Source organism: Peromyscus leucopus, chromosome 23 (genome assembly GCF_004664715.2).
Source record: "Peromyscus leucopus breed LL Stock chromosome 23, UCI_PerLeu_2.1, whole genome shotgun sequence".
Lineage (NCBI taxonomy): Eukaryota > Metazoa > Chordata > Mammalia > Rodentia > Cricetidae > Peromyscus > Peromyscus leucopus.
Window position 1 is genome coordinate 22,755,709 of NC_051082.1, and position 24,801 is coordinate 22,780,509.

The following is a 24,801-nucleotide window of genomic DNA, read 5'->3' on the forward strand; positions in this document are numbered from 1 at the left end:
ACATCTTTCAAGTTTCCTGACTTCAATACAAGAGGCCATTTCTCCACCAAGAAAAAAACCCAAAGTACGCAGCATGATGGATTATGAGAGACATCTTATCCGTTCATTTTTCTGAGACAAGGGTTCTCTAGGTGGCCCTGGCTGGACTACGTAGACCAGGCTGGCCTCGAACTCACAGAGATCCACCTGCCTCCACCTCTGGAGTGCTGGGATTAAAGGTGTATGACACTTTATCGGTCATATTTAGAATCTGAATGCTGACATCTTTTACATTACCAGGGCATATACATGGACAATACACAAAGTAAAGGCAAGTCAAGGATCTGAATCAAATTAGAATTTTTCTGTGTGTCTGCATGTGTGTGTGCCTGCAGATGCATACCATCAAGCGACTGTGGAAGTTAGAGGACAGTCTTGGGGGTTAGACACAAAGGCAAGGTGGGACAAGATCTCTGGGATTACTTACACACACACACACACACACACACACACACACACACACACACACACACACACGACTGTGCCCAGCTCTGTATGGATGCTGAAGATGTGAACTCAGGTCCTTACACTTGCAGGGTTAAGTGCATCTCCTACCGAGCAACCTTAAATTTCAATCCCAAGTACACAAAGAAATCACCCATAGGGGATGAGGTGTTTTTGTTTGTTTTTTGACAGGTCTATCCTGATAGGACTTAATCAGTTTTTCCTTCAAAACAAAAACATCCTGGAGAAAGAAAAGAACATATTTTGTGAAGAATGCCTATGGCATTCTGCACAAAAACACTGAGACATTTCTTCTTCACAGATAGAATTTTCAGGAAAGGGTTAGTTAGTACGGAGACAACCATGGTTAATAAAATTAGTAATTCCCCGGAAAACCGAATGCAAAGCAGAGCTTTCCTGGTGCTGCTGTCTAAATTCAGATTAGTAAAAAACAACAACAAGGACATGGTACTGATTGCCTGAGAGCCCCCGGGGGTCTTGAGTCTGGATGACACTTGAGAAAAAAGAGAATGAGGTAATGTAAACATGGTTTACTAGAAGCAAATGAAAAGGGAGTGAAAAGAGAAAATATAAATAAAGAAATAAAAGAACAACCGAAAAACCAAAACAAAATAAAATAAAATAAAACCAAAACCACAAAACCTATGGGTGATTGGATGGACTTCGCGACTCGAACGCAAAAACATGGCGGATTCATGCTGTGTGTGTCTGGCTCCAAGCTCCAACTGCCTGTCTACAGGAAGATGTCTACTTGGACACACTAATGTTCCAGGGACTCTGGGTGGCTGGTATGGGTCACTGCTTCTGAGACCGGCACCTTGCACTGTATTTCTAGTGGGAGCTTAAGGTCACCATCGGCTCAGGTACCACAGAGTGGTATTGACTGGACAGGAACTGGGGGGGGGGGAGGGGGCTACAGAGGTCTGTAAGCACAAGGCTGGGACAGAGGCTGGGGCGAGGGGGAGGGGGAGGCGGCTGGTTCTGACTGGCACGGGGCGGCACAGGGCGGTTTCTTTTCGTACCTTTCCTTGTCATCCTTACTAACGGAGGAGTCTCGTTTATCTACATCTCTATCTCTGTCATGGGCTGCAGCGGACGCACTGCGCTCCAGCTCCCCCGGCTTCAGCCAGGGCGGAGGGGTCGGGAACGACGGAGGCGTTCGGTGCAGCCGGTTCCAGGGCTCGTGAGGATTGCTAAAGTTCTGCACACTGGGGCTATCCTTGTGGCCGAACACTGAGTTGGGTGCTGAAATGGTGAAGTGGAGAACAAAAAAGGTTTCAGAGAAATCTCGGTAGAGGCCTGCCGGAGTGAAGGTACTTACCAAAAACTTTAACAGCATTCAGAGTTAAAATGAATACATGTTATTGGCAGCTGGAAAAGGAAAGATTAACACACTCATTAGAGGGACTCTCGTCCTACGCTGCAGAAGCAACTCACAGCTTAAAAAAAAAAAAAAAACTCAATGAAGAGGAAAAAGTGAGAAGGGACGGAGGAGCAGGTACGCAGATACTCCGTCGGACATACGTGGGCATGCAAAATTCCAGGCATGCAGAAAGGTGCATCATGACCATATGACAGATGAATAGGCCGGCTCAGCCGAATCCACGGGTCCTCGGCCTACCACACCCTGCCGAACGTTACCCTTTCTGGCATTCGTTAACAATGAACATCCAAAAAGACCATGCGGGATGGTGTCCTGGACAACGCTCGGATCTGCATGCTGTGTTTTTATTTGTTTATTCGCTCGCTCGCTTGCTTCCTTTTCCTTCTTTTCAAGACAAGGTCTTATGGATCCCTGGCTGGCCTTGAACTCCCTAAGTAGCTAAGGCTGAGCCTAATGCCTCCACCTTCCCAAGAGCTGGGATCACAGGCTTGTGCCATTCCACTGTTTCTGAATGGAGGACTTCCTGCAGGCCAGGTCAGGTTCTCTACCCACGGAGTTATCCCTGGGCCTGGTAATCTCCGTTCTACTCTTTTCGATCTTGCCACATCAAAAGTAAAGTGAACATAATTTTTTTTTTTCTTTTCAGCTATAGCCAAAGTCGACTTCTGTAGTGACTGAACACAGCACCGTTCCTGATGCACAGAGCCTGTATCAACAGTGTGCTCTGCTTACAGCGGCGGCTTGTGTACTTAAACCCGGCGGTCACTGTTAAACCTGTTTTTGGAATGCTCTGACCCAAATGTGTTTTAGACATACCCTCTATTAAAAACACACACATTTTATAGATTTTTACTTTATGCGTATGGGTGTTTGCCTGCATGTATGCATATGTGTGCTGTATATGTGCCTGATGGCCAGCCTATAGAGGCCAGAAGAAGGCTTCAGATGCCCTGGAACTGGAGTTACAGACGGTCATGAGCTGTCACATGGGTGCTGAAAAACCAAGCCTGGGTCCTCTGTAAAAGCAGCAAGTACTCTTACCCACCAAGCTATATCTCTCCATCTCCAAATGACACGATCCTTTCATGGTACCTCCATTTTCATTTTATTTTTCAACAGGGTCTTACTGTGCCGCTCTGGCAGGCCGGGAACTCTCTCTACAGAGCAGGCTGGCCTCGAACTCAGAGCGATCAGCCTGCCTCTGCCTCCTGAGGGCTGGGATTAATGGCGTGCGCCACCACACCTGTCCCTTCCCTCTGGTTCTAAATGACTTTTGGTGGTGCCGAGGAAGGAACTCCAGGCCTTACCCATGCTGGACAAGCTCTCTACCACCGAGCCATGCCCCTAGGCCCTCTCGGGGGGGATTCTAGGCAAGTGCTCTGTCCCTGACCCATATATATATATACTCAGCTTAAATTGGTTTTCCCCGAAAGTAAAATCTCCTTTTCCCTCCAAAGGTCTAAAGCCATATATGGGTCAGAGAAATCACGCAAGGGAGATATAAAAACGGAGAAGTACTCACTAACTGAGGGGTTTCCAAGTCCCCCGAAGGCGTTACCGCCGACTGCGGCAAGGCCCGTGAACGTAGACGGCCGGTTAAAAGGCTCTGTGAATGAGATGGGGAAGGAAGAGACAGACAGTGGTCAGGGACATGTCAGGGAGGAACACAAGTGGCCTGGGAGCTGGGAATGCGACAGAGACCCTCTGCTGCCCCTTGACTCTCCCGCTGGACCATGGAAGGGTATCCCCGCCCTTCGATACAGGCCCTGGGGTAGCAAGAGTCCCGAGGGGTTCATTCCCCGGAGTGCCCCCTTTCTAAGACTCCAGCTTTGCCCTTGGGATGACACTGGGCAAACTCAGGACGCAGCGTTCTAAGCTGCCTTCCTGCCTGCCAAACAAAGGTTTCTGTCTCTGTCTCTGTCTCTCTTTGTCTCTCACTGCTTTAGACACAGCTCCTTTACCTCAGGCTGCCTTCAATCCTGATATAAGTCAAGGCTAGACTTGAGCGGATCCTCCTGCCTCATTTCTATCTCCCGAGACTACAGGCGTGAACAAGAATGAGAGGATACCGGGCTGGAGAGAGGGCTCAGTGGATAAGAGTACCGCTGCTCTTCTAGAGGACCTGGGGTTCGATTCCCAGCACCCACAGGGCAGCTCACAACTGTCTGCAATGCCAAGGTCCCGGGAACCTGACACCCACTTCTGGCCTCTGAGGGCAATGCAGGCACATGCACAGGCCTTCATTTAGACAAAACACCCATACACATAAAATAAACGTAATAAAAGCCGGGTGGTGGTGGCACATGCCTTTAATCCCAGCACTTGGGAGGCAGAGGCAGGCGGATCTCTGGTGAGTTTGAGGCCAGCCTGGTCTACAGAGAGAGTTCCAGGACAGCCAGGGCTACATGGAGACCTTGTCTCAAAAAAAAAAAAAATCCAATAATAATAATAATAAATAATAATTCTCCTATACATTCCCCACCAGGCACCACTGTCTTCAACTGACTACACACTTCCCGGAAACGTTAAATGGACAGGCAGAGGAAGTCTGCCTCTCCTAAGAAGAGACATGTTAATAAAGTGTGAAAAACCAAAAGTAAAGAGTGCAATTCTTCAGCGCAGCCCTCTTAGGCTTGACACATCTTTCTTTCTAGCTGCTAGAGGGACCCACAGGAGTCCTCTCTAGGTAGGGTGAGTCCACTCCAAACACACATGTTCTGAGATGCCAAGGGATACTTCCCTGTTCCCAGGCCCCTGTGATGGTTCATACCAAATGCCAACTTAACTGGATCTAGAATCACCTGGGGCGAGGGGGGGGGAACCTCTGGGCACAGATGTGAGGGAGTGCCTACATTAGGTTGAGATACTCTCAGTGTGTGGGTACCAGCCCACTGGGTGGGCTCCTGGACTGAGCAAAAAGGAGGAGAAAGTGAGCTGAGCACCAGCATCCATCTCTCTCTGCTTCCTGACGGTGGATGTGACCGGCGGCCTCACACTGCTGCTACCATGCCCCACCCACTCTGGGGCTGGAGATCCCGGGGTCCCTCCGTGGAAGGCTTAGCGGGTGCCATGATTCAGCTGCCAGGAGGATCCCCTCATCTTTCTGACTCACCTAGGTGAGCGGCAGGGTTGAGAAAGTTACTGTGATGAGGTGGTGGCCCAAAAGGGGTCCCGGTAGGATGGGCAGCACCTGCAAAACCAAACAGACAGAAGAACAAAGCCAGAGTTTAGAAAAAAGCCCTTGCCAGAGGGACCAAAGAAAACGCGTTGGCGTCAGATTCCATTGCATCCACAGCTCCTGCTGATACAACCTGGTAACAGACAATATTCCTGTTAGGGGCCAAAGAAGTCACCCCTCTCATCTTTCCCACTTGGACTGGTGGCCCACTTAGCTTTTTGGCAACTTGATACCAAGCTGGAGTCATCTGGGAAGAGGGAACTTTATTTGAGAAGATGCTCCCATCAGATTGGCCTGAGAGGAAAGCTGGAGGGGGGGGGCATTTTCTCCATTAATGATTGACATGGGTGGTGCCACCCCTGGCCAGGTGCTCCTGGGTGGTCTAAGAAAGGTGACTGTGAGCCTGTAGAGCAAGCCAGTGACAAATGATCCTCCATGCCCTCTGCTTCGATTCCTGCCACCGGGTGTGAGCCCTGACTTCTCTTCATGATGGACTGTAAGTTGAAAGAAACAACTTCTTCCCCAAGTGGCTTTTGCTTATGGTGTTTTATCACCACCACGGAAAGCAAACTAAGTGCTGCGGGCCACAGCAATATCATAAGAACTCAGCTGGTTAGGGCAAAGTCACTACCTGGAGGAATCAGGGAATTCCTCCAGAGGAAGCCAAATCCCAAGGAGTTTTTGGTGTTACTTGGCTTGTTATGTATCAGCTGTCTTCTGTTATGAAAATCATGTGTGCCTTCATAGTTTTCCCAATTGACTTTTCCCTAAGAAGGGCTAACAGTGTGGACCGATCACTCTCTGGACATACACATTCCAGGTATTTGGAGAACTGCCTTAGGAAAGGCTTTCTCTGAAATCAGATATCTCCCTTGGCTACTTTCAAGGACTAGCAGTAATAACAGTCCACATGCAAGTCTCCTGATTTAAGATAAATTCCACAAGGAGACACCACCTAGGTCAGGTGGACCCTAAGTAATAGCTTTACACAATTCAGCTCGGACCCTCCTTTCTTACAGCCTTACTAACTTTATAGACCGCTAACTCCTTACCTAACTACTTCTAGGAATGTTTAGATAACCTTCTGTGCTGACAGCTATGCTCAGCCAGAACTCCAGTTCAAGCCTCCCTGTAATTATCATCATTGGCAGCATCCGGCCAGGTCCATCCCCAGATGGAGGAAAGTACCTTATCAGTCCAGGCTTAAGCATCCAGGCTACCTGTTTGAGAAGGCCTGGCGGATGTGCCAATTAAGCTTTACTTCCTCCTTTCCCAAACCTTACCTCCAGTTCCAGATCTCCCTTTAACTATCACCAGAGGCATCTAGCTGTACACAGGTTGCCTAGCGACTGAGCACACTTTCCCCCACCCTGCAGAAAAATGGCAGATAGCTTGGACAGATAGGAGCCACAGGAAAAAAGAAGGCAGTTTTATTTTCTCCCATTGACCTAGCAACTTGTAGATTCTTAACACTTTCTAACAATCACGCAAGATTATAGTTGAGCACATAAGAGCCCTCTTCTTAGATATTACCTGAATTTAGCCTTTACTTAATTCATTTCCCCATTAGTCACTTCCCTTTGGGGTTGCAAATGATAATTTACGGTTATTGCCTCCCTATGTGATTCTTATCACCCCTCCATTTGACCCTGGAAGCCTGGCTTTGCACTGCTAAGGGAATACTGCTTGTAAGTGTATATATACCAGGACTCCCCGGGCACGAGAAGACAGAGAAGAGAAAAGAGAATGGAAGAACTAGATGGGTAAGAACTTGAGAGGAACAAACTGAGATGGGGAAGAACTAGATTGAAGGGCTAGAAGAGAGGACTAGAGGAACGAGATGGAAGATGAGGAAGAGCCAGATGGGGAAGAATAAGATGAGGAAGAACCAGATGAGAGAGAAGGAGATGGGAGAGGAGCTGACAGGGGAAAGAACTAGATGGATGAGAACCTAGAAGGGACAGAACTAGATGAAGGAATTAAGATAGAACCTAGAGGGGACAGTAGATAAATATAGAGAAATCAGGCAAGGAAGGAGCTAGGCATGAGAGCAGAAGAGAAGCTGTGTAGAGAGAGAACTATCACAGAATAACAAAGTGTATGAACTAAGGAGTTTCGTGTACATAGATTCATTTCTTCTCATTAAAGATTAATTATCAGCTGGTTGTAGATTCTTCCCAGACCCTGGGAGGGGACTATTGAGGGGCTGGACCCCCATAGTCCCCGATAACTAAGATTGGCTAGCCACCATGAGAAAAATAATTTGCTGCATGCATGTGTATATACATGTGGGTATATGTGCAAATATGTGCCATGTGTTGTCCTGGGGCTAATGGGGAGTGTCTTCTTCAGTCACCCTGTGCCTTTATGGTCTATCACTGAACCTAGAAATTCTCACTGCTACTCCGGCTCACCAGTGAGCTCCGGGGATCCTCCTGGCTCCACCTCCCCGGCTCTGGGATCATACATGCACACTGCCATGCCCAGCTATATGGGTTCGGGTCTTCGTGCTAGCCAGTAAGCCCTTCACCGACTGACCCATCATCCCCCCCAAGTATCTCTGTATGACGGAGATGGCAGCAGCATTAGGCCTGGCTAGCGGGACGGGGTACATCCAGAGCACAGGGGGCTTTTATAACCAAGTCTGTCTGCAGAGATACAGGTCTGCAAACACTGACGCGAGTTCGTCCCTCCAGGGCTTCTTGGGCGCCTTTAGAGTAGAGTGGCCGCCCATCAGGGATGAGTTTTTCACTTCACAGGTGGTCCTGATGCTGCAGACAGTGCTGCACTGAGGAGACCCTTGCCAAGTCCCATTCTCCTTCCTGAGGGGCGCGTAGGTTCTTCGCACCCACCGTAAAGGCTCTCACAAGGCTCACAGCACCAAAGGTACTGCCGGGAGCTGACACTGAATGATGGGAGGCTAAGCCTTCTTAACCTCCCAATGTCCAGCGCCAGGAAAAGATACTTCATTCCCGTTTTGAACCTCCAAACCCTCAGCGTGGCTCGGTTGATGGGATGCTTGCCTAGTGCGTGCAGAAAGCCGTGGGTTCCATCGCCAGCGCTGCACAAACTGGGTAGGGCAGCGTGTGCCAGCCATGCCAACACTGAGGAGGTAGAGGCAGGAGGACCAGGAAGTTCAAGGTTATCTTCAGTTATATGTGGAGTTCAAGGTCAGCCTAAACTAGAAGACACCATCACAGAACTTAACCAGACAAAACAGAACATCAAGGACCGAGTAACTGGCTTTAATAGTCTCTACTTCACCTGCCAGGGAAGCCAGGTTTAATTTACAGTTCTTTTTTATCTGGCTACATTTTCTTCTTTGTTTTCTATTTGGTCAATTTGAGTTTTTAAGTTACATTTACTTACTGTGTGTGTGTGTGTGTGTGTGTGTGTGTGTGTGTGTAAGTGGATGCATGCTTGCGTGCACGTGTGGAGGCCAAAGGACAACTTTATGGGAATTGGTTCTCTCCTTCTGCCATGTAGAACCCAGATATCGAGCCCAGTTGACGAGCTTGTTGGCACACACCTTTACTCCCCGAAACATCTTGCTGGCCCAAATTTATTACTACTTTAAAATTTTTGTATGTATGAGTGTTTTGCCCACATGTACACATAGGTACCACCCATGTGCCTGGTTCCTGCAGAGGCCAGAAGGTTTGGATTCCCTGGAAGCGAAGTTACAGACAGTTTTGAGCCACCACGAGGGTGCTGGGAATCGAACCTGGGTCCTCTGCAATATAGTAGTCAGTGCTCTTAATGGCTGAGCCATCTCTCCAGCCCCTCAGTTTATATTTCTTTAAAACACATCAGATCCCTTTCCTGCAGGAAGCTTGGAAAGGAAGAGAGAGAGAACAGAAGTGTGTGCGTGTTTATGTGTGTGAATTATGGAAGGATAGTATTCTTAAAAGCTTCACTCGTTAATGCTGGCTGGAAAGGCAGCCCTAAGGAGGCTGGGAAAGAAGCTCTGGCGATCTTGCTTCACCAAGGGCATCTGAAGAACACTCAGACACGAGTCCCAGACTCTGGGGATTCAAACTCGGGTTCTCACACTTACATGACAAACAGTTTTACACAGAACCGTCTCTCCAGCCCTCCATTTCTTTTTCATCACTGGTCCCTGGAGACAGCAAGGGTCCCGTGGGCCTGGATTTGCAGAGTAAGGCTCAGCACATAAGGATACACGCTGGATTCTCAGGATGTGCAGGGCACCTAAGGGGTTATCTATCCACATATCCTGAGAAGTAAAATCCAACTTCTCATCTGCATAAAGTGAACTTATTCCATAGCCTTCATTAGTCACCACCAATGCTGCCATCCAAACAAAATTTGAGCCACATACTGTGTAGTACATGCTAGTTAATGCTCTGACAAAGACCCAGGCCCCTGGGGATGCCCGCAGTTCCAGGATTATTGAAGCAAAAGGAGCCAATTCATCCATTTGGCTGCAATGAAGTCCAGGGAGAAATCTCTCTATTTTGCTCCCAAAATTGCTCTCCATGTATCCTGGTCTCAGAGCTAGGTGCCATGGTAACAGAGCCTTCAAATACATTCCCCAGGCAGAACCCACAGGAGGAAAACCTGAGGCCCTGGCAATTCCATCCACCCCCAAGGGTGATTTATTTGCTTTGACCACAGGGCTACTGTACTGAAGCCGCCACATCTCTCTCGCTCCGTGCAAGAGTCAATGGGTCTGCAAAACATGACACTTGGCTCCCAGCCTAGGGAGGCAGCAGGCAGGATGGATGTGGAACACGTTCCCTAAGGGTCAGAAATGGTGGACTCCTTCACTGTTGTTGTTCCTAAGGATAAATTCTGATTCATACAGTGAGCACATGAAGCCACCGTGCTTGTCACGGCCACTAATGGTGCACGCCACCACTCTCAACTATTTGCTGAGCTCTGTGGCAGGGACGGCGTCCTAAAGGGCTGCTTTAAGAAGTACCGAGTGGGCTGGAGGTGTAGCACAGTGGGTAGAGTGCTTAGCCAGAATGCATGAAGACCTGGCTTCAATCCCCGGCATGACATAAACTAGGCGTGGTGGCACTTGGGCTGTGATCCCAGCCCCCGGTGAGCGGACACAGGAGGGCCAGAAGTTCGAGATCAGCCTCGGCTACAGAGAGAGTTCAAGGCCAGCTTAGGCTACATCAGACCCTGCGTCAAAAGAGAGCATGGTGGGGGAAAGGAAATAGAAAAAAGAGAAAAGAAAGGAAGCCAGGTGTGTGCCACATGCTCCCGGCACTCGGGGATGAGGCGGGCAGATCTCTGAGTTTGAGTCTAACCTGGTCTACAGAGTGAGTTCCAGGACAGCCAGGGCTACACAGAGAGACCCTGTCTCGAAAAACCAAAAAGACTGAACAGTAGCCAAGTGTGGTAAAACTGCCATCATAGTACTCGGGAGGCAGAAGCAGGGACTAAATTCAAAGTCAACTTGTTCTACATAGGGACTCCCAGACCCACCAGGTTGCCTCCAAAAAGGGAAGAAAACACTGAATCATTAAGGACACCTGGTACCAAGAGGACCTGTGTTGGTGTGTGTGTGTGTGTGTGTGTGTGTGTGTGTGTGTGTGTGTGTGTGTGTGTTCGCATGCGCATGCTCACACTACAACTCATGTGTACAGGGCAGAGGACAACTTTCAAGAGTTAGCTCTCCCTGTCCACCATGTGGGTCCCAGGGAATCAAACTAAGGACACAGAGATTGCCCCTAAGTGCATCTACTCACTGAGCCACATTCCTAGTTCCATTAGAGTTGGTTTTAACTGTCAGCTTGCCATAACCTAGAATGACCTGCTAGGAGAATTTCAACTGAGGAATTACTTAGATAGGTTGACCTGTGGGTATGTCTGTGAAGGACTGTCTTGATTATTAACTGACCTGGCCCACTGTGGGCAACACCATTCCCTAGGCAGGGCCCTGAGCTTTGAGAGCGAGCAGTTAGAATGTGTTTATTCTCTCTTTGCTCTTGACTGCAGATGCAACATGGATTAATTGCTTTGAGTTTTTGCCCTGGCCTCCCTTCAATGATGGACTGTAGCCTGGAAGTGTGAGCCAAACAAACCCTTCCCTTCCTAGAATTGCCTTTTGGTCGGGGCATCTGTTCTATCAATAGAACTGAAACTATGACACCACCCCAATATTCCATACAGCTACTACATTTGGCCCATGAGTACCTTAAGTGGAAAGGGACAGTTCTCTGATACCCTCTCCCCTAACCTGACCTTCTGCACCATGGAGACACTGAGAGTGTGTAGTCTCAGAGATGAAATGAGTCACAAGTCTCATGGACAGATCTCTTTGTGTGTGTGTGTGTGTGTGTGTGTGTGTGTGTGTGTGTGTGTGTATACATTCATGTGTAGGCAGGTACTATGTAGACCAGGCTGGCCTCAAACTCAGAAAGATCCGCCTGCCTCAGCATCCCAAGTGCTGGGATTAAAGGCGTGGGCCACCACACTCAATTCCATCTTGTTCTTTGAGGCAGGATCTCTCACTGGCTTGGAACTCACCAATAGAGCTAGGCTAGCTGGCCAGTGAATCCCAGGGGCTGGCCTGTCTCTGCCTCCCTGCTGTTGTAATTACAAGTGTGTGCCAGCACACCCAGCTTGATGATCTCTCGGACCCATGATGAATAAAAGAGAGGGGTGTCGATCAAGCAGGGCCCATCTCCCTAGCCACGTGGGGGTACTACCTCACAAGCTGGTATAAATTGTATTATGTAGTTATTAAGAGGCTGGGGACACGGAGCCCAAACACCACCTGGAACTGTCAGCTTTCTGCACCAGCCCACCCTCTGAACTCACCAGCAGCAGAGAACAAAGTGGAAGGTCGCGCCAGGTCATGGGGATGATGGATGGCTCCGAAGAGACTAGGGCCTGGAGGACGGCTCAGGAACTCGGGTTTCAGTCCAAAGTCCAGCTTGTGTGGGTCTGACTGCATCTGTTTCTAAAACAAGAGGAAGGAGAGGGGATGAAACCAGGGGAACAGCAGAGAGAAACCAGTAAACAGCCCAAGACTGGTCAGGGTGGGTCAATGCTGTGAACCTTGCACTTGGACTCTGAGCTCGGCAGGCTCAGAGTACAGTGTGCAGACGGTGTGAGAACAAAAGCTTCAGATGCCAGGAAGCCAGCCTGGCCTAGAAGGTGACGTCTGCTTCCTACATCGGAAATGTCTAACGGTAAAACTAGGGCTTGACTTTTGACATGGTCCAGTTTGAGGGGTATAACTAGATCCTAGTTATTCCAAAACCAGTACCACTTCCCACACAGGTCATTACTATGCTATAAAGGCCTAGTTTGCAAATTCTTCCCCTGTCCCTCCATCTCACACAGCCCAACTTGCCTGGCCTCAAGTCCACTGTGTACCCAAGGATGACCATGACCTCCTTGCCCTCCCGCCTCTGCCTCTACAGGGCTAAACCATCATGCCTTATATGGTGCTAGGGATGAAACCCAGGGCTTCCTGCGTGGAAGCCAAGCATGTCACCAGCTGAGTCACATCCCTAGACCTGGGCCTATTTGTTGGCTTTGAAGCAGAGTTTCATGTAGCCCAGGCTACCCTCAAACTTGTTACATACTTGAGGGTATCCTTAAACTCCTAATCCTTCTGTCTCCAGCTCCCCAGTGCTGAGATTACAGAGTGTACACCACCATGCCTGAATGCAAGGCCCACCTCCACCCCAAAGATTTACTTCATTTCTGTTTATTGTGGTGTGTGTGTGTGTGTGTGTGTGTGTGTGTGTGTGTGTGTGTGTGTGTGTTTGTGTATGAGGGAGGGACGGAGGGAGGGAGGGAGGGAGGAAGGAAGGTTGGGGTGCCCACAGAGTCCAGGAAAGTATAACAGATCCCCTGAAGCAGAGTTATAAAGAACTGGGATTCCAAGTGGTTGTGAGCCACCCAGATGGGTTCCTGGAAGGAACCTCAGTTTCTCTGATTTGGTTTTTTGTTTTGTTTTGTCTTTTTGTTGTTTATTTATTTATTTTTATTTTTGGACAACTTGAAAGAAGCTAGGGTCAATGAGGAAGAGGTGACTTCAACTGAGAAAATGCCTCCATCAGACTGGCCTGTGAACAGGTCTACGGGGCATCTTCTTGGTGCATGATGGATGTGGGATGGCCCAGTCACCGTGTATGGTACCACCCCTGTCCTCCATAGCCTCTGCTGGAGTTCCCACCTCAAGTTCCTGCTGTGACTTCCCTCAGTCACAGACTGTGGCATGCAGGTGTAACCCTTTCCTCCCCAAGTTGCTTTTGCTTACAGTATGCATCACTGCCCTCGAACGCAAACTAAGGAAAACGGCAAGTGTTCTTAATGGCGGAGCTATCTATCCAGCCCCTCTCCCTGCCAGCTTAAAATGATAGCATTTTAAAGCTCATTACATTGAGAATTCTGCAAGAACAATCTCATGAATAAAATTAATTGCCCAATGGCTCTTTGTCATAGTCTAATATATCACAACACATTCATTAAATCACTGTTATATATTTAAACACACACACACACACGTACACGCACACGCACACGCACAGAATCTGGGGAGAAATTCGGGGAGTAAAGTACTTGCCAGGCAAAACTAAAGATCTGAGTTTGACCCCTAGATTGCACCTTAAAAAAAAGCAGCTAAGTGTAGTTGTACATCATTATAATCCCAGCGGCTCGCTGATCAGCCAGCCTAGCTTAATATGTGAACTGCAGGCTGATGAGAGGCTGTCTCAAGGAGCCAAGTGGTTGGCTACTGAGGGACAACATCTGAGGCTGACATTCACAAGTACACACACTTGTATATGTACAGCGTACATGGTACGTGAACACTCATTACACACACACACACACACACACACACACACACACACACACACGTATCTTTTCCTCCCCAACTTCCATCAATTACCAGATGTGTGAACTGTGCAGAAGCACTGCCGTGTGAAGTCTTCACTTTTTATTCAGGGACTCACTCCTTCCTCTTCAGTAGCTCATTTAGCTCCATTCCCTCAATGACTACAGATGGATTTACCATCTTTTCCTCGGCCCCTACCCAGCATCATTCTGGACGCTGGTATCCATCTGAAACAGCAGGACATCCAAGGTGCCCATCTTCCAGAGTTCTGGCAGCCTTCCCTCTCGGTCAGCTTCCTGCCTCCCCAGAGTGACTCCCCTGTCCCCTGCTCCTAGCTGCACATCCTGTGATGCTCCTAGCTGCATGCTCGGGGCCTGCTTCTGTTTGGTCCTTGCAGTCTCCTGGCTTTCCTCTGATGGCCTCAGCCATCTTGACCCTACCTTTGTCCTGCCACAAACTCTCTCCTGTTCCAGGGAACCCTGGTCCCTGCTGTGTCATGGTGGAAGCCTTTACAAAGGACAGTCACCTACACTGACATGGGTGTGAAAAATCACAGCCCAGGGAGGAAGATAAGCCAACCCCCCCCCCCCCCACTCACCCACCAACCCTCTCTGAAAGTGAAACCTAGCCACGTTCCTCACCAAATACACAGAACCTTTATCATGGTGTGTTCACGTGTGTGTTCACGTGTGTGTGTGTGTGTGTGTGTGTGTGTGTGTGTGCATGCACGCGCGTGCCTATGGGGGACACAGGGCATCTTTAGGTGTGGTTGGCAGGCACTGTCCACCTTCTATTGGAAACAGGGTCTATCAATAGCCTGGAGCTCACCAGGCTAGGCTGGCTGGCTAGCATAACTGGTCCATTTGTTTTGGCTTCCTCAGCTCTAGAATGGTGAGTGTAAGCCACCACGACCAGCTGTTTTGGTGGTTTCCGGGGGAGGGGAGGGGGTTTGAACTCAGGTTGCCAAACTTGAAAGGCAAACACTTTACTAACTGAGCTGTGCCCCCATCTCACTATTTTTTACTTAAATACACACACACACACACACACACACACACACACACACACACACACACACACACAAACACCCCACAGCGTGAATCTCACCACTGAACACATACTGTAACAGGAAGATCAGTGCCCTAAGCCTGTCACAGGAGAAATATCCTGTCGGCCTAAGGTTTCCACAAATAATTCGTGAGTGACTAAGAGAATGAGTAAACGTATATTCAGGAGGAGAGACTGGGAGATGCAATTTTTGCTCCAGTCTACGGGGAATACCATAATGAAAGGCTCACTCTCAAGGAACAGCCAAACCCCAAAACCAAGCTTCTAATTCTCTGTAAATCTATAAAAATCTTCGGAGCACCTCCTTTAATTTAGTTGCCAAATTATTTAGTGCTAATATCGCACGGTAGATGGTGTGGGCTCATTAAGTGCGAATCAGGTCCACCAGGCAGAATGGGGGTCTTGGGGATTAGAAAACGTTCGCTGGGGGAGGAAGACGAACCGAGTCATCCTGTGTGTTCGAGAGGCCTGGCTAATTGAATTGGGATAATGAAAGTCAAGTCACCAGGGGCGCTTTCATGGAACAGAAGTTGCTACAAGAGCGGCCTCTCTGCCATCCTTCATCCCTTTAAACTCGGGGAGTTGAAAGGAAGACAGGGCTTACCTGCTGTTCCCCCCGGGCCCGTCATCCAGAACCCAGAGTGAAGTGAAGTCATCCTGCCAACCTAGTTAGCTTCCCAAACTACACCCATTTTCTAGCTGAGCTGAACTACAAGGGCTCTAATTACGCCTCGCCTGGCAATAAGGTAAAAGTGAGCAAGACTCACTGGCGGGGTGTGAGGGAGAAGCAGGTGCCTGGGAAATAAAGAGATGCCTCTGTTTCTCAAAGAGGAGGTGAGCATTTTCTTTTCATTAGCTCTTATTTACTTCTGGGCTGCTGCATGGTCACGCCACCACATGTGTGTGGAAGCCAGGGGATAATTTTCAGGGGTCAGTTCTCACCTTCCATCATGCCGGCAGGTCTGGGAATCGAACTCAGGTACTCAGAGTTGGCGGCAAGTGCCCTTCCCTGGCGAGTCATCTCACCTCTTTTTTTTTTTTTAATTATTATATGTACACCTACATATAAATATACAACTACAACCCACTGAGTCCATTTAGTATTGCTGGTATATATGGGTTCGGGATTATTCCCTTGGTATTGGACAACCCATCAGGGTGCTCCACCTAGACCGATTCTCCCCTCTCTAAAATCATTAATTGTTTAGAGCTCTTCATCTAGGGGGAGGCCTTTGAGATTCCCCCCCCATCTGTGCTGGCATATCAGCAGGCGGGTTCAGGTTCACCCCTTTAAATCATGGACCCCTTTCTTATAGTATTTCTCTTACATGGGGTTCAATAATCCCTCCTCTTCCTCCCTCCCTCCCTCTCCCACGCCTCTTCTCTCTCTCTCTCTCTCTCTCTCTCTCTCTCTCTCTCTCTCTCTTAAAGAATTGCATCTATCTGTCCACATAACATTTTATGTGGAGGCAGGAGGACCACATGGAAAAGTTGCTTCTCTCTTTCCATCACGGGAGTACTGGGGAAATTGAACTCGGGTCGTCAGGCTTGGTGGCAAGCTCCTTTACCTACTGAGCCTTCTTGCTAGACCCCTCTTTTTTTCAAACAGGGTCTCACCTATAGATAGGTACAATAACTGGCCAGAAAGCGGTCCTGGTAAGGACTTGGTGTGTTCTAGTCTCCAGAAGGATTGATGCTATGTCTAGAAGAGTAATCATTTAAGACTGCTAATTATTATATGTACAACCAATGACTACCCAGTACCTTCAGCTTCTTGCAGGGTAGAAATGATCACCTCTCCAAATCCGTAATATGAAAAAAAGTATCTTTTGAAATATTTTAAAAATATTTTGAATTTATGTGTATTTGTGTCTGAGTGTGTGTATATGGATATGCCCATGTAGGGGGTGCCCTTGGAGGCTGAAAGAGTGCACTGAACTCTCTGCAGCTGAAGTGACACATGGTTGTAAACTGCCTGATATGGGTGCTGGGAACTGAACTTGGGTCCTCCGCAAGAGCAGTCAGTAGTCTTAATTGCTGAGCCATATCTCTAGCCCCTTAATTTTTTGTTAAAAACTAACTAACTAACTAACTAACTAACTAACTAACTAACTAACTGGCTGGGAGATGAGATAGCTCAGCTGGTAAAGGCATCCACCACCAAGCCTGACGAACCAAGTTTGACCCCCGAGACCCACATGGTAGAGAAAACTGACTCCTAAAAGTTGTCCTGTAATCTTACACACACACACACTCAACCACACTAAAACAATGAATACATAAATAAAATGTAAAAGCAAAATCCAAAAGAAAATCCCAAACCCAGAAACATTCCCTGTTGGCTCTTCTCAGGTTTAAGCATTGTCTAGATTTTAATTCTTGCTCTATAGTAGTCCTATACAGATTTCCAAGAGCTTTATTTTATGTGTTAATCAATTTTTATGTCCTTTCCATTCATAAGGCTAACTCATCAAAAAGGAAAAGGACACCCAGGGGGTGATACTTGTTTTAGTGCTTACGGTTTCCCTCAGTAACAAAGAGATTTCTGAGTACCAGCGTGACGATGGACTGGCCCTTCACCATTCCAGTCTGTGAGGAGCAGGAGTTCAAGGTCATCTTCAGCTACAAGCCGAGTCCTTGTCCTACCTGGACCACCTGAGACTGTCTCAAAACAAGGCTAGTAATAAAACCAAACCCTTCATGCCTTGGCTCTTTGGGTTTGGTTTTATATGCCTTTCCATGAGGTGTCCACGTTCCGGAGCCCGGCTCCACCCAGCTCTGCACAGGGGGAGTCACAAACCAACCTTGACTTTCTGTTGGTGGTGATAAATCTGCCAGGCGATGTGCACGTGCATGGCGCACCATTTTCCTGGTTTCTGGAATGAAAAAGAATAGCCTGGTCAGAAGGAAGCCATGTTAGAAGGCCCGCTTTCATTGGCCCCAGGGTCCCTGCAAGATCTGGGCTATGGAGACTTCTTTTCTTTCATGAGAACGGCAGAGCTCTGTGTCTGTCAAATGCTCCCCTTAGCAGCTCTTCCAAGCTCAGGCATGAGGGAGTCGGAACCCGAATCCCTTTGTCCCAAGTGGGCCTGAGACGACGGCTCCTTTACAAGGCAGTTCTCTGCCAAGGACAGGGTGGCAAAGACCTGACTGTCTGTGTGCCTTGTCATCTCCAGGATCAGCAGGCAGGCCTAGGGAGCAGCAGCAAGTCCTACCTAACAAATGCTGTCACGCTAACAGGCACCTCAGCTGTCCAGAAGAGCTAATTAGGGGCTGTCTGGGGATCGAATCAAAACAAGAGAGGGGACAGGGCCCCCTCAAAGTGTTACACAGAAATGTGTCACATTCTCATTGCAGTCTGGCAACCTCAGATGTTTCACGGAGAGCCGGTAAGCTATGTGGGCGCGCGACTTTATTCATGTCCCGTTAAAAAAAAGAGAATGTGGAGAATGAGGAACTGAGGAGGAATGAATGCCTTCCTTCCTGCAGGGATCGAGTCTCTCTTCTGCCTTCTGAAGAGCACATGTCAATCAATGCGTGGTGCAAGCGAGGGCCGGGCCAACTCTTTCTGCTTAGTACCTCCATGTGCTCATTCAGCAAATACCACAAGGACGAGGAAGTCCTGGCCCGCTCAGCAACGGCGGAGGACAGGAGCACCTGGTTTCTGTACCAAGATGCCGCTCCTGATTTAGGTCCAAGTCTGATACCAGGTCTGCTCTCTTCTAATAGAATTATGGGATGTTTGCGATGACAGATAACAGATCCAGTTCAGGCAAGTGAAGAAGTCGGGTTGTGAGGGCTTAAACACTGCGCGGGAATGGACAGGACCTAGAGGCACCTCGGAGACAAGATGCCAGGCACACCCAGGAGAGATTACCTAGATGGTGTTAGCCTCTGGAAATGCCTCTGAGGAATTAGTTGATTAGGTTAATTGAGGTGGGGAAACCCACCCTAAATAAGGACAGCCCTACGCCCTGGGCTGGGCTCCTGGACTGAGTGAAAAGGGGGAAGCGAGCTGAGTGCCAGCGTTCATCTCTCTCTGCTTCTTACGCACTCTCTGCCATCCTGGCCATGATGTATTATGAACTTGAACTATGAGTCCAAAGATACCCTTCCTAAGGTTGGTCAGGCACTGTGTCACAGTAATGAGGAAAATAGCCAAGACAGGGATTCTGTGACAGTCAACAGCCGGAACTGGGTCACTCAACCACTGTCTGTCATCTGTTTTCTGCCCCAGCTCTGTGCCAGATAAGTCCGTCTGTACCCAGAGGTCCCCGGCTGGCCAGATCCGGACCTCAGGAACATTCTGCCTCTGTGTCTCCTTCCCATCCTTCGCTGGGAGGGAGCTTACATAGGACAGGCATACATCACTGAGCATTGAGGGCCCTAGGCAAAATAAACAGGCCCAAGAGAGACCAACTATAGCCAGCCTCTGGCTTGTCCTTCCTCTTGTCTGTTATCTGAGCATAGCAAGGGGGTGGGCGGCCGAGTTGGGCGGCGCACAGGTTCAAAGCCAACCTGGGGTATGCAGCAAGAGCAAGACCTGGCCTCACAATAACAACAGCATGGCCTAGTCTGTCTGTTACACTTATGAAAAGATTGTTATTTCTTTTAAAATAAATGTGTGTGTGTGTGTGTGTGTGTGTGTGTGTGTGTGTGTGTGTGCAGTGCCCACAGAGGCCAGAAGAGGGCGCAGGATCCCTGGGAGCTGGAGTTATTAGCCACCCCAATATGGGCGCTGGGAACCAAACTTGGGTCTTAGGCAAGAACAGCAAGTGCTCTTAACTTTAGGGCTATCTCTCTCTAGCCCTTTGTCAGTTGTACTAAGGAAAAACATAGTGGCCCAGCTTCCTCGAGCACTCTAGAGAGAGAGAGAGAGAGAGAGAGAGAGAGAGAGAGAGAGAGAGAGAACAAGAAAGAAAGAAGTAGGCCACTTCCTATGCCCCTGCCTGTGAGACCAGCCAGCAGCTGATGCTGCCACAGACATTCACTCTGGCGTCTCTCCAGCTGGGTGCCTGCTACTGACTTGTAGTTTTAGCCCGCAGAGAGTCAGAGGTTGTAGAAACAGTTCCAGAAGAAGCTTTCCTTACCCTTAACATAGGTCTGAAAGGATCTGTCAACTGTGAAGAGAAAATGACAACTCGGTTACATGCCTGTCACTCAAACAATTGCCCTAATTAACAAATTTGTAGTGCTTCATTAGGAGGGGAAATTAAAATGTTAGAATTTTACTTTTAAATGAAGCCCTTTTAGAGAATAATTAACCCATTTTCACACCATCCAAAGAACCAAGCGTCCCCTCCCCCACCCCAGGAGTCTCAGAACCTGCACAATGACAAGCCCCCCCACCCCGCCCACAACCCCACACAAGTTTCACCAGCAGAGATGTGCGCCATACCAGCATGACTTGCACATAACCTACACCATGAGGGTCCCCATTTGAATGGCTCTGCCATAGGCCACCATGTGGGGCTCAGGGAGAGCAGTCAGTCCTCAGACTACAAAAAACGACATGGACGGGACATCTGGGAATGTCTGTCTTGTCCAGACCCTGTAGACCCAGGCTGTCCTTACAACATCCTGGCTTCGGTGAGTATGTGCCACGTCTTGCAAAAAAAAGTCCACTAAAATAAAAACCGCTTAGAGGGTAGAGTTATAAATGATGGTCAACAGACAAGCTCCCCTCTACGGAGAACCTCTGTCTGCTTTCTGTTTCAGAGGCTAGCACAGCATCAATTATGAATAAATAACATAACTAGAGCATAATGGATATTTTATTTAGCTCTAGAGCATGCTCTGTCTATAAGGGCAGTGTGGTCCAGTAACTCCCTGACCTCAAACGAGAAGATAGGGGTATTGTATGTGTGCAGGGGGGTGGGGGGGGGGAGTGCCTAACTTCCAGGAAGAAAGTGCTCTGTGCTTTTCCATCCAGAAGATTCTATAGTGATTTCTTTTGTGCCAGAAGAGATATAAGCAGCTATAGACAACTGACCAGGCAGATGGAAGGAAGGTAGACAGGCTGGCGGCATTTAATTTCTGGGCTCAGGATCTTTTCTTTTCTTTTTTTTATTTATTTTTTTAATCTGAGCCAAGTCATTAGCCTGTGGCGTTCCTGCAGTCAGGAAGACTGTGACTTCTATAAGGGACAGGCATTTTCTGACATGAACCATCAAAGGTGGGGGTACCCGGTGGGCTATCCTTGGCAAATGACCCCCCACCCCCCTTTATTACCTGTGACCAAGCCCGACTTTGCACGTACCCTTGGGTCCTTTTGGAGTAGAGTGTGGGGGACTGTTCCAGGCCGAGCAGCCACATCGATAGGGTTGGATGTCTACAAATTAATCAGAACACAGCTTAGGATGCACAAGAAAGCCAGTTGTATATCCTTTCTTACAAACAGCAGAAACAAAGCATTATCTCCCTATTTTGTTCTGACGTACGACTTTTTTCTTTTTAGCTTTTATCTGTGTATGTTGTATGTATGTGTATGCAGGTGCACATGCATGCCCGTCGAAGCCAGAGACTGACGTCTGGTATCTTTCTCAATTGCTTTCCGCCCTACTTCTTTTTGAGGCAGGGTCTCTCTGAACCTGGAGACTTGGCTAGTAAGCCTACCTACAGCCACGGGATCCTTTTTTCTCTGTCTCCATAGAGACTACAAACGTATATTGTTGGACTAGGTAGGGGTGGGAGCTGGGACAGAAGTCCCAACAGCAATCTGCATAACAAAGGAAAACCCTTATACTTAAAGATGTTGGGGGGGGGTCCTGAGCTCACAGGGGTAGGGCCTGTGTGTGGGTTTAACACATGAGCCAAGGTACCAGAGAGGTTCTAAGGCTCTGATTTTGAGTCAGAGGGCTGGCTCAGCAGTTAAGAGTGCTTGCTGCCTTTGTAGGCGAGCTGGGTCCAGTCCCCAGCACCCACATTGGAGGGCTCACAACTGCCTGGAACTCTATCTCCAGAGGAATCTGATGCCTTGGGCATTGCGTTCCCATGCACATACACAAAGACACACAATTAAATGTTTGTTTTTCATCCTAAAAATAAATAAATAAATAAGCAAATAAATAAATAAAAAGCTGAAATTTAGGACACTAATCCTGTTGTTCCACCCTACCCAGGGCCTTGCAAGGAGCTCAGCAGCTTAGGAAAGTACTGGGTAAGAAGTTAGGTGCAGCTGGTCCCCTTTATAGGATCTAAGATGCCACACAGGCAACTTTTGCGCTCAAACCCTCTTTCCTGCTGACCCTCACCACTAATGGCCACCGTTTCTCATTTATTATTCTTGGTTGTTTTTCCCTGCTTTACCATCCAACACTGAAAGAAACACGTAAGTGCACAGTCATGATAGTGTCCACATGAGGTGCATCTTTCAGAGGGCTGACAGTATGCTGCAGGTGCTAAGCTGCCTAAATACCTTCACTGGTAGGTAATAACAAGAAATTACACTCAGTACCTACTCATTAGCGACGGTGGAAACGGGACAGGAGAATCTAATTTGGGGATGACAGAAGATTGACCAGCGAATTCTGCTGCCGTTCTTTCAATTCCCATCACCATTCTTAAATGTCACTAATAATATTAACGGCCTTGCTGGACCTTTGACTCCTGACCCAACAGCAATAAAAAAAAAAAAAAAAAAAAAAAAAAAAAAAAAAAAAAAAAAAAAAGCCCCCTTCAAAGGGAATAGTTACTAATGTCTTGTGGGGAGATTTTTAAAAGTAATAGTAGGTTTTGTTGTTGGTTTGTTTCTGGTTGTTTCTCTTTGGACATAGGGGCCCTTGCTACGTAACCTCGGCTGGCCTGGAACTTGCTATGTAGACCAGTCTGGCCTTGAACTCAAGGGATCTGTCTGCCTCCGCCTCTGAAGGACTGGGATTGAAGGTACATGCCACCATGCTCAGCTGTAAGAGCTGTTTTCTTTTTTAGAAATTAGAATAAGTATATATTATATACGTTACTATCTATCCATCTGTATGTGTGTGAGTCTGTCTGTATGTGTGTGGAGGTCAGAGGCCAACTTGCAGGAACCAGTTCTTTCTTTCTACCATGTGGCTCACCAGGACCCAGGTCAGTTCCCCAGGCTTGATGGCACGTGCTGTTATCTCCTAAACTGCTTTCTCAACCTCTTGAAACTTATTCACTTGTGTGTGTGTGTGTGTGTGTGTGTGTGTGTGTGTGTGCGCGCGCACGCGCGCGCACGTGCACACACACAGATGTCACAGGTCGCACAAGGAGGAGTTCAGAGGGCAGGTTGTAAGAGCCGGGTCTCTGCTTCTACCCTGCAGGCTCTGGGGAATCGAACTCAGGGTTGGTGGCAAGTGCCTTTACCCACTGAGCCATGGACCGGTCCTTATTTAGGTAGTATGGATCCCTCACACTAGACGTGAACTAGGTGGGGAGCGGGGAGAAAAGCTCAAGTTTAGGCATGAAGCTTGCCTACAAGGAAAAGTAGGGAAAGAAGAGAGAGAGAGAGAGAGAGAGAGAGAGAGAGAGAAGAAAAGCAATCAGCTGCTGTACCAGTAACAATTAAGCGGCAGTTGTTAACAGCCTGATTTGCATACATATGAAGAACTCCTCTAATGAACAGCAATCTACATATTCAATCAGGAAGATGGCCTGGAAAGGCTTATTTCAACACCGAGAGACACTTCCTTGCCCAGATGTAGTTTGTGGTGTGATTGGATAATTGCAAGTGAGGGAAATAGTCTAATTTATTAAATGACCTACCAGTCTGTTTTGGGGACGCACTGGAGATTTGTCACAACCTAGTGGGGACAGACCAGGGTCTGAGGGATTACTGGAGAACAGGGGAAGGAATCTAAAAATGGCCACCTCTTGCAGCGGTGCCGGTCACTGTAAAAGGTCCTCTACACAGAGAGCCCGGCATTCAAGCTTCAGTTCCCTGCACAGAAGGGCGATTTCAAAGGCGCAGCATCCGACCCCTAATGCCTTTTTAATTTCTCTTCCTGTTTCTGGTTTTTAGCACAACACACCTTTGAAAATGCATGTGTTCCATCCAGGAGACTCTGGTCCCAAACTGGTGCTTTGGCTTAGGAATGGGAATGGGAGGTGTGTGTGTGTGTGTGTGTGTGTGTGTGTGTGTGTGTGTGGCGGGGAACCAAATGGAGAGGGGACAGAAACCAACCCACACGCAGCGCAGAATCTCAACTAAATGTGGCTGGCCACCGGAGAAGCATACTTCACTTTAGAAATTAGTGTCTGAGTAAAATAAGGGACATAAAGTAGTATTTTGTATTCTCTGGATGCCGTTGTGATTCAACCTAGGGACCTGTGTATGGAATGGAGGCAAGTGCCTGAGCCATGCTCCCCAGCCCCTCACTGGGGGAGTCTAAGGAGGTGCTCTACTGCTGAACCCCACCTCCAGTTCTACAACAGTAGGTTTCTTTAAAGGTACAGTGTTGTCAAAATTACTTCTGAATATTGACCTTCCTGGATAACTGAGCCCGTGTGGATCTGGGTATTATTCACTAGGTAGAAAATAATTTAGTTCTTACTAAGAATAAAAGGGGAATGAATCTCAAGGGCCAGGAAGATGGCTCAGGGGTTAAGAGCCCTTGTTAATCTTGCAGAGGACCTGGGTTTGGTTCCTAGCACCCACATGATGGCTCACAACCATCCGTAATTCTAGTTTGGGGAGTTCCAACCCTCTCTTCTGACCACCATGCGCATGGTGCACATACAAACAGACAGGCAAAATATTCACGCGCGTAAAATAAAACCTAAAAAAAAAAAATTAAAAACGTGAATCTCAAAGTAGCATGTCGGAAACAAAGAACAGGTCCCGACTTTGGCGAGTGTGAGAATGGGGGCGGG

The 24,801-nt window shown here is 48.2% G+C and overlaps 1 protein-coding gene across 5 annotated transcripts in view; it reads right to left on the minus strand.

The window, feature by feature from the left end:
• Auts2 (activator of transcription and developmental regulator AUTS2) overlaps positions 1-24,801 on the minus strand; it is a 1,119,825-nt gene that overhangs the window by 4,356 nt on the left and 1,090,668 nt on the right. For all 5 annotated transcript variants that reach the window (XM_028870211.2, XM_037198545.1, XM_028870212.2 and 2 more), the window contains 7 exons: positions 21,224-21,295; positions 20,055-20,084; positions 17,769-17,840; positions 11,865-12,006; positions 5,001-5,078; positions 3,411-3,494; positions 1,527-1,749 (listed from right to left, as the gene is read on the minus strand). In XM_028870211.2, the coding sequence (XP_028726044.1) occupies positions 1,527-1,749; positions 3,411-3,494; positions 5,001-5,078; positions 11,865-12,006; positions 17,769-17,840; positions 20,055-20,084; positions 21,224-21,295 (701 nt within the window). The remainder of the gene's footprint in view (positions 1-1,526; positions 1,750-3,410; positions 3,495-5,000; positions 5,079-11,864; positions 12,007-17,768; positions 17,841-20,054; positions 20,085-21,223; positions 21,296-24,801) is intronic.